The following is a 10,046-nucleotide window of genomic DNA, read 5'->3' as shown; positions in this document are numbered from 1 at the left end:
ACCCATAGACCCCCCCCCCGACACACTGACCCATAGACCCCCCCCGACACACTGACCCATAGACCCCCCCCGACACACTGACCCATAGACCCCCCCGACACACTGACCCATAGACCCCCCCCGACACACTGACCCATAGACCCCCCCCGACACACTGACCCATAGACCCCTCCCCCCGACACACTGACCCATAGACCCCTCCCCCCGACACACTGACCCATAGACCCCCCCCGACACACTGACCCATAGACCCCCCCCCCGACACACTGACCCATCGACCCCCCGACACACTGACCCATAGACCCCCCTGACACACTGACCCATAGACCCCCCCCCGACACACTGACCCATAGACCCCCCCCCCCCGACACACTGACCCATAGACCCCCCCGACACACTGACCCATAGACCCCCCCCGACACACTGACCCATAGACCCCCCCCCCGACACACTGACCCATAGACCCCCCCCGACACACTGACCCATAGACCCCCCCCCCGACACACTGACCCATAGACCCCCCCGACACACTGACCGATAGACCCCCCCCCTCGGTTATTTGCCGAGAGGCACACTCTGGGCATTGTCTCTCATTGTTGAGCTGGGACCCGGGGGTGAATCTCGGGTCAGGAATGGTTTGAGGTGATGGGTTTTGGGCCAAGTGCACCGATTAATTCAGCCTCCAGTCTCAACATTCTGCCCATATTTAGTTTTAAAGAACTTTCTGGCAATTTGAGGAGTGGAGTGTAGTTCAGTGAAGGGCTTTCCGGGGGAAGGTTGTGTGACAAAAACATGCAAAGTGCAGCAGTCAGGAACTGCGTAGGGACAGGAAATTTTAATACGTTAAACGTAGATAACAGCTACCTTCTACATAGAAGACCCTGGAATTGATGTGTGTGGTGAAGGCTGGTCTGTCGTCGGTCGGAGAATATCGGCAGCTGATCTTCACAGGCAGCTGTGTCAAGGAGCCTTGCCTGGAAATCAGACGCTCCTGATCCTGCTGACTGCCTTATAGAGGGATTATAGGAAATAATATCAGCTGCACGTTGTGGCCAAATAGCAAATAAACACATAGACTGGATCTTTGTTACAGTTAAACTCGCAAATGTTATAGTCGAACCTTTCCTCTGAGCCGAGGGGACAGAATGGGAAACACAATGTGACTGAGACCTGGCTCAGAGAAGGCGGGAGGGGAGGCAGTATCAGGCTGCCCAGAGTGTCTCCCCTCACTCTCTCAGCTCACACATCGCTGCGGGAGAGGTGTACAACCGTGGCTGTCTCCCTCTCTCCTATATAGCTCTCTCTCTCTCTCCTGTATCTCTCCCCTATATGTCTCTCTCTCTCTCTCCTGTATCTCTCTCTCCCTCTATTTCTCCCCTATATGTATCTCGCTCCCTTCTCTCTCCCCCTAATCTCTCTCTTATCTCTCTCTTCTCTCCCTCCCTCTCTGCTATATATCTCTCCTCACTCCTCTCCTCTCACTCTGTCACTCTCGCTCCTTTGTCGTTCTCTCCTCGCTCCCTCTCTCCCCTCTCCTACCCCCCCAGTTGTTCCTGATTCCATGGGCTAGAACCTCCACTTTTTTTGCCTGCTTAACGCCTAGTTAACCGTTGAAATGACGTATAATGCTCAGATATCACCCATTTTGACACAAAATGGAAACTGGCGGGCTTTGTTAGGAGACTTATCGCCGAGTGTTATTTTCCCAATGGGCTTAATGCCGAGAAAAATATTATCGCCGCCACTTTTTTTGTGCGGAATCAGCAGAATGCGCGATTACAACGCCCATATTATCGCCCAGCGTTACTTTCCGCACGGACTTAACGCCGAGATTCAATAATAACGTAAGGAGCATATTTACCTAAACTAGCGGCCGTGGAGATCGGCCATCGTCAATTTCATCACCTTCCACACATATCGCCCGCTCAAAAAAACGGCCACAAAAAGTGGATCTAACCGGAACGAGCTGGCATTTGTTAAATCCCACTCTTACGTGAGGAGCTGATATCTGAAAGATTTGCCTGAAAGAGCGCTGATGTGAGTGAGAATGCTGACACACTGCTGTGTGTGTGCAGCTCAGACATTAATGGTGCCCATCACCTTGGTGCCAGTTAAAGTTTACATTGATTGATGTTAAGTTGTATTTAACCCTTTCACGGAAGGAATCACCAGTGTGTAACGGTCCAGCTATCTGAGACAATGCTCAACAAGGTTATGTTCAATAACAAAAATTTAATAGCAACATTGGTCTGAAATCATAAGTATCACAGCCAATAACACCCAACCCCCGCCCACACCCCACTTTTCCCACCATTGACATAAATCACATGGTCAACATGTCCAGCAACACAGAATACAAAGGCAAAGCAGGAGTGTGGTCCCCAGCCCCCATACATTGCAACAAATTGCATACACCCAGATGGAGATATAACACAGCCATCACCTGCGGACAAACACCTCACTTTCCTTCCCCCCTCCCCTTATTCTCCCCACCTCTACCCCTTTCCCTCCTCGCTCCACGGCGCCTGGCCGAGGAGCTCCTCAGGCGGTGCTTCATTGGGGGGGGTTGAAGGCAGATGCGGTGGTTGAACGGGTACTGGAGCGGGGAGGGCCGAGGGGGCAACATTCTCTGATACAGAAGCAGAATCTTGGTCTTTGCTCTCATCTGTCGTTCGCAGTGGTTGTGCAGAACCTAGGGACGGAGTGCCGCGCTCGGGGACCACTGGGAGGCCTGTGGCGGCAGTGTTCCTGGCTATCGCATCCAGGGCCTCCGCCATCCGCGGGATGTACTCAGTCATGGTGGCCAGCTGTCGGGATATGCCCAGCAAAGCTTCGATGAACTGGTCACCAATGTCTACAGTCCTCCTGGACAACTGTACCATCTCTCCGCTGTCATGTGGCGCTTGTGGAACAGACCTGCCGCGTCCACGGGACCTCCGCGGGGTCGGCGCCATCCTGAGGACAAATGGGGTGCCCTGTGGCGAGGTGCTTGGGGCCGGTACCTCCAGAGTGGAGGCGGGAATGACTGGAGGACCAATAGATGGCCTTGGGGTGGAATGGGTTCTGGAGTGTGGCGATGAAGGTTCTTCGAAGTCCGCGCTCTCATCCGTGGAGCAGACCCAGCGGATTGACGGGCGACAATCGGAGCTCCTCAGCACCAGCACTAGGATCATCCACCGACTCCTGCCCCACGCCCCCACCTTCTGGCCTCTGTGGTCTTGCCTGGGGCCGCGCTGCTGGCTGAGCTGCAAAACACAAATGAGGTTATTAGAGGAGAAGGGGGTGCTAGGGTCACAAGGTGAGTCCAGCGCTACACACAGCATGTGCACGACAAAAGCACCACCGCTCTCAAAATCATCGCAGACATCACATTTTATGACTATCAAAACATTGTGCATTGCAATGATTTTCATTAGGCCAGCATTATTTCTATGACACTTTAGAAATCATCCATCATATCTGATTGTTCGGATGTGAGTGGGTGTGGCATCTATTGACTTTACATGATGCAATGGTGTAAGCTTTACTCATGTGGCATCACTTCAGGGTCTGCAGATGCGCCCGTGGCTGTCCGGGGGTGCTTCCCCACGAGTGTGAGCACCCGCTCCTCCATCTCTGTGATGTCGCTGGGGACTGATGACCCCCCACCCGTTCGCCTCTGCATGGACCTCATCATCGAGAGCCTCTTCTGTAAACAGTGACAGGACGACATGGCATGAGATCATTGCGTGATATCATTGCTAGGTACTGTCACAGACACTGATACAACACATAACTGACAGATGTAATCATCATTATTTATGATAATTATCATTCTTTACCTAAAGACGTACACCGTGACTGCAAGCTTTGAGTAAAATATTCCCGGTAAAAGTGCAAAACCTCACATCTGCTGATAGTCACTCATTACTGTTACAAATCAAATTATATAAATACATAAGTACATGTAAATCAATGTAATACTTACTCTTGCGGATACCACAAGGTTGTTCCATCATTTGCGGCATTGGTTGCCCTCACACACCTCGTTGGTCGCCGACGAGACCACCTCTGCTATCTTGGCCCATATCTCCAAGCCTTTGGGGTGGGCTTCCCACGCCCTCCATGTGTCAAATCACCTCAGCGTAACTCGACCTCCTGCAGGAGTCATTTGCCTCCTCCGAGAACCTCCTGGCTCTTTTGTGGCCTCCAATGTGCTCCTCTCCCACCTCACTGCTCTCTCCAGCGTCAGTCTCCACAGTGTGCTGTGATCCCTCCTCCTCTCTCTCCATTATAGGCTAAATTCAGTCAAATATCTGGCTGGTAACAGCTACTTTTTGTTTGCCTACTTGCTGTGAAGCTCTAAAGTCTCCCTCCTTCTTCCCAAAGCAGCCACACCACACCCAGCCACACCTTCAGTCCCTCTGAGCTCCCTCTCTCTCTGTCTCCTCCTCTGCGCATGTCAGGGTGACCCTTGACCTCCAGAATAGCAGGAATCGAGCGTTGCCATGCCATCGCTAAGGACGGCCACACTTTACGGCAGAAGGTCAGAAAAATTTAACGCTTCCGCCCATTTTATATCGCTCGCGGTAACGGCCATTTTCAAAAGTGGAGACTAGGTGTTTTGAGAACGGGCGAGAAGCCGGCGATCTGAAAACCCTTTTTTACCGCCCATGCCGGAAGTATCGCCCGTCTGTTCCACTGAATGTTTGAAAGTCCACTCAATCGACATTTCCAATGGAAAATTTCTGGAAAAGATCCTCTTATTTGAGGGCAGGAGTGGCAATTCTGTCCGAAGATCCCTCCCACCCCAGCTGTTACAGATGAGGGCAGGGATATGGATCGTGTCGTCACTCACTTCCACTACCTCTCCACAAACTCCTCTCCGCCACAACACTCCCAATTTTACTTTCTTCAGGATCCTTCCAAGTTTCACATTCCCACAATTCCCTCTCCCGACTTTCTGTGTCTCTCTGGAATTGCTCCTGAAATGGGAACAAAAAAAATTCACTTTACAAACAATTCTGAGAGATTCAACATTAACTTTGTTATGAATTATTATCCCTGCTGTTTTCCTATCACAGTGATTCACTTCAAAAGCACCTCATTGGCTGTGAAATGCTTTGGGACGTCCTTAGGATGTGAGAGGCACTATATAAATGCAAGTCTTTCTTTACTTCCACAAACCCCGCTGTGGCCAGAACAGTAACTGGCACCGTTGGTACGATTCCAGCTTTCAACCCTCAGAACAACTGGGCAAAGAAATTAATCCGACAGAAACATCCTCAACCCACTCAAACACAGCCATCCGTGAGCCTCCAACATGGAATCCCTTCCCTCCCTCCATCCCTGTCGACTGGGCTTCTCGAGTTCAGGTGAGATGATCAGGTGCTGGTTAGTTAAGGAGCATCTCAACTTCTGTCCCAAGTACTGCCCCCTGCCCTCTGCCCCCGACCCCTGAGCCCATCTCCACCCCCCAACCCCTGACCCCATCTCCACCCCGCCCCCAACCTCCTGCCCCTGCCCCTCGCCCCCATCACCGCCTCCCCCCTGGGAACAATTGAAGCAGCGAAGCAATGAGAGGGTGCCCTGCCTTACCGATGTCCTGCAGTGGGCCTGCTGCTGAGGTGTGGAGCAGCCCGAGGGGGGTAGGGTCACCTCGGCCGGGGTGAGTGGACTGTCTGCCGCCTGCCGCAATAGGTCCACCAGCTTCACCCACTGGTCAAACACTTTGTGCTCACAGTCCGGGTGGACATAGAGCTGCAGGTAGAAGATGCGGCCACTGGTCAGGTTGATCTGCAGCCTGTGCTTCTGTTTGTGGAAGATGGTAATCTTCACCAACTTCAGGGGCAGCAGGCTGTTGGGAAAACAGAGGGACGTTAATGCAAGAACACACACACTCCTTACTGGAACACCACCTCCCTCCCTAACCTCCTCCTGGAGAAAGACAAGAGCAGCAATGGGAACACCACCACCTCCACGTTCCCCTCCCAGTCACACACCATCCCGACTGGGAAATATATCGGCCGTTCCTTCATCGTCACTGGGTCACAATCCTGGAACTCCCTCCCTAACAGCACTGTGGGAGCACCTTCACCACACGGACTGCAGCGGTTCAAGATGGCGGCTCACCACCACCTTCTCGAGGGGCAATTAGGGATGGGCAATAAATGCCGGCCTGGCCAGCGACGCCCACATCCCAGGAACAACTAAAAAAGACCTGCCCAGTTCGAGTGAAATTCTCTTTAATTCTCACCCCGTGAGTTCCAGGTGGTGTTTGGTTGTGAAGGAAGGTTCCATGAAGCTGGTGCCTGGGGGCGACAGGTGTGACGGAGCAGATTCCGTGGCCCAGGAGTGGGCTTGGGATGGAGCTGTTGACCAGGAGTATCTTGCCGAGGCCGGCCCAACCATATCGGAGGATAGAGCGGAACTCTGATGGCTCCGGAGTTTCCAAGTCTTCTTTTGTTCGCTTGGTCTGGCCAGCAGCATCACATCGGGGAGCTGGAGGTTAGGGCTGGTGGATGTCAGTCCAATGGTCACAATGGTCACCTTGTGGTGGATATTCACCATTTCCCCCTTCTTTGTGATCTGCAATCAGACAAATGCACGAGTGACTGAGGGACCCTGACACTCAGCAACAGGTGACTGGCCGCACAGTCAGGGCCTGCTCGAGGCTCAATACAAGACACATTTAAAGACCCAACCTTCAGCTCCCCACTGATACAAAATTCCTCACAGCTTTTATTGAACAGGTTATTGCTCACTCACACCCTCTCGCATGAGAAATGTTTCAGTCAGTCTCATGAGAATGATAAGGCAATGCTGGAATTCCTCAGATAATAAAGAGAGACTTTAAAAAAGATGCAATTGCAAATCTAGGGCTAATATTCCAAAAGAAAATCCAGGCGAGTACAGAAAATAGAGAAGGGAAGCAATAGGGATTAAAAAAAGGTGGGAGAGAATCTGAAGATTACTCATTTAGCAAGACACGGTTACATTAAGGACAACCAGCTTCTGTTTGAAAAACAATAACGGGCAAAAAGCTGGAAGCGAACAGCAGCCAATCAGCTTCTAGGAAGTAAAGAGTCAACATTTTGGGTTTGTCAGAATCAATTATCCTGCTGGGTGACCCCTGCATCCGCTGGGTGACCCCTACACCCACTGGGTGAGCCTTGCACCCGCTGGGTGACCCCTGCATCCGCTGGGTGAGCCAAGCACCCGCTGGGTGACCCCTACACCCACTGGGTGAGCCTTGCACCCGCTGGGTGAGCCTTGCACCCGCTGGGTGAGCCTTGCACCCGCTGGGTGAGCCTTGCACCCGCTGGGTAACTCCTGCACCCGCTGGGTGAGCCAAGCACCCGCTGGGTGACCCCTGCACCCGCTGAGTGAGCCCTGCACCTGCTGGGTGACCCCTGCACCCGCTGAGTGAGCCCTGCACCTGCTGGGTGACCCCTGCACCCGCTGGGTGAGCCCTGCACCTGCTGGGTGACCCCTGGGTGATTGATTAACCCTCTGGATGCTTCCAGTTTTTATTTCAGATTTTGAGATTTGTAGTATTTTGCTTTTTATGGATTTGTAAAAGGGCAGGTAGTGTTTGAGAAATGTAATGGAGCCTTTGAGGAATAGTCTGTATCGATGAGGGGAATGCAATGGATGTTGTGCAGGTGGGTGGATGTTCAATCGGCATTTGATAAATTGCTACATTGGAGGTAAACGTAGGCAGATGGTATTAAAGGGAGTGGACAGTGTGGCTCGGACATTGGTAACAGGACAGAAGACAAAGAGACATCAGCTTTGGCTGGAGAGTATCACTGATCTCCGAGAAGCTAGCTGTGTTGTCTGGATCCAAGGCTGAAGTGGGTACAGAGAACATAGAACATAAGAATCAGGAACAGGAGTAGGCCATCTAGCCCCTCGAGCCTGCTCCGCCATTCAACAAGATCATGGCTGATCTGGCCGTGGACTCAGCTCCACTTACCCGCCCACTCCCCGTAACCCTTAATTCCCTTATTGGTTAAAAATCTATCTATCTGTGACTTGAATACATTCAATGAGCTAGCCTCAACTGCTTCCCTGGGCAGAGAATTCCACAGATTCACAACCCTCTGGGAGAAGAAATCCCTTCTCAACTCGGTTTTAAATTGGCTCCCCCGTATTTTGAGGCTGTGCCCCCTAGTTCTAGTCTCCCCGACCAGTGGAAACAACCTCTCTGCCTCTATCTTGTCTATCCCTTTCATGATTTTAAATGTTTCTATGAGATCACCCCTCATCCTTGTGAACTCCAACGTGTAAAGACCCAGTCTACTCAATCTATCATCATAAGGTAACCCCCTCATCTCCCGAATCAGCCTAGTGAATCATCTCTGTACCCCCTCCAAAGCTAGTATATCCTTCCTTAAGTAAGGTGACCAAAACTGCACGCAGTACTCCAGGTGTGGCCTCACCAATACCCTGTACAGTTGCAGCTGGACCTCCCTGCTTTTGTACTCCATCCCTCTCGCAATGAAGGCCAACATTCCATTCACCTTCCTGATTACCTGCTGCACCTGCAAACTAACTTTTTGGGATTCATGCACAAGGACCCCCAGGTCCCTCTGCACCGCAGCATGTTGTAATTTCTCCCCATTCAAATAATATTCCCTTTTACTGTTTTTTTTCTCAAGGTGGATGACCTCACACTTTCCGACATTGTATTCCATCTGCCAAATCTTAGCCCATTCGCTTAACCTATCTCAATCTCTTTGCAGCCTCTCCGTGTCCTCTACACAACCCGCTTTCCCACTAATCTTTGTGTCATCTGCAAATTTTGTTACACTACACTCTGTCCCCTCTTCCAGGTCATCTATGTATATTGTAAACAGTTGTGGTCCCAGCACCGATCCCTGTGGCACACCACTAACCACCGATTTCCAACCCGAAAAGGACCCATTTATCCCAACTCTCTGCTTTCTGTTCGCCAGCCAATTCTCTATCCATGCTAATACATTTCCTCTGACTCCGCGTACCTCTATCTTCTGCAGTAACCTTTTGTGTGGCACCTTATCGAATGCCTTTTGGAAATCTAAATACACCACATCCATCGGTACACCTCTATCCACCATGCTCGTTATATCCTCAAAGAATTCCAGTAAATTAGTTAAACATGATTTCCCCTACATGAATCCATGTTGCGTCTGCTTGATTGCACTATTCCTATCTAGATATCCCGCTATTTCTTCCTTAATGATAGCTTCAAGCATTTTCCCCACTACAGATGTTAAACTAACCGGCCTATAGTTACCTGCCTTTTGCCTGCCCCCTTTTTTAAACAGAGGCGTTACATTAGCTGCTTTCCAATCCGCTGGTACCTCCCCGGAGTCCAGAGAATTTTGGTAGATTATAACAAATGCATCTGCTATAACTTCCACCATCTCTTTTAATACCCTGGGATGCATTTCATCCGGACCAGGGGACTTGTCTACCTTGAGTCCCATTAGCCTGTCCAGCACTACCCCCTAGTGATAGTGATTGTCTCAAGGTCCTCCCTTCCCACAGAGCCACCAGGGGTACAATCAATGCAGCATAGCAAAGAGCAAACAGGGATTTTAAATGTTTGAATACTTATCCTTACTTGTATGAAGTCACTCTCAAAGACTGGTGCTCTTTTAAAGAGAACATATTCACCATTGTAGAGATGTTTCTGAAGCTCTCCCATCAGTGATTCCGGCATTAGCCCGATCTGGCCTTCCAACAGTGTGTGATAGATGGCAGGCTCCTGGTATCCATGGAGCAACGGGTTTAAACAATGCACAGATGTTATTCAACAGTTCAAGCTTCCTTTGACTAATATTCCATCATTTTCTACATAAGTAACAGGTCAAAACACTCAAAAAATATTCATTCTGACACTAAATCAATAGTTCACCAAAACAAAGTTGATTTATTCTGCAATCATTTCGGTCCTATTTCAGAATCAGCAACTACCAAAATACAGCTATCAATAATAGAAAATAATAGAAAATAAACAGTCGAAAAACAATTAACATAATGTCACGTAAAATCGAAGTAGGAATACCACTCCAGAAATA

At 50.4% G+C, this 10,046-nt stretch overlaps 1 protein-coding gene across 1 annotated transcript; it reads right to left on the bottom strand.

Moving 5' to 3' along the window:
* Positions 1-864: 864 nt before the first annotated feature.
* On the bottom strand, positions 865-9,733 carry LOC139250223 (Golgi-associated RAB2 interactor protein 6-like; the record flags this gene model as incomplete). The annotated part of the gene is made up of 5 exons (XM_070872719.1): positions 865-1,008; positions 4,838-4,964; positions 5,578-5,836; positions 6,236-6,567; positions 9,590-9,733. Coding segments are annotated over 5 exons (1,006 nt in total), but the record flags the coding sequence as incomplete, so codon positions are not given.
* Between the last annotated feature and the right edge of the window lie 313 nt (positions 9,734-10,046).

Source organism: Pristiophorus japonicus, unplaced genomic scaffold (assembly GCF_044704955.1).
Source record: "Pristiophorus japonicus isolate sPriJap1 unplaced genomic scaffold, sPriJap1.hap1 HAP1_SCAFFOLD_3521, whole genome shotgun sequence".
NCBI classification, from domain to species: domain Eukaryota; kingdom Metazoa; phylum Chordata; class Chondrichthyes; family Pristiophoridae; genus Pristiophorus; species Pristiophorus japonicus.
This window is presented reverse-complemented; position numbering and strand designations above follow the sequence as displayed.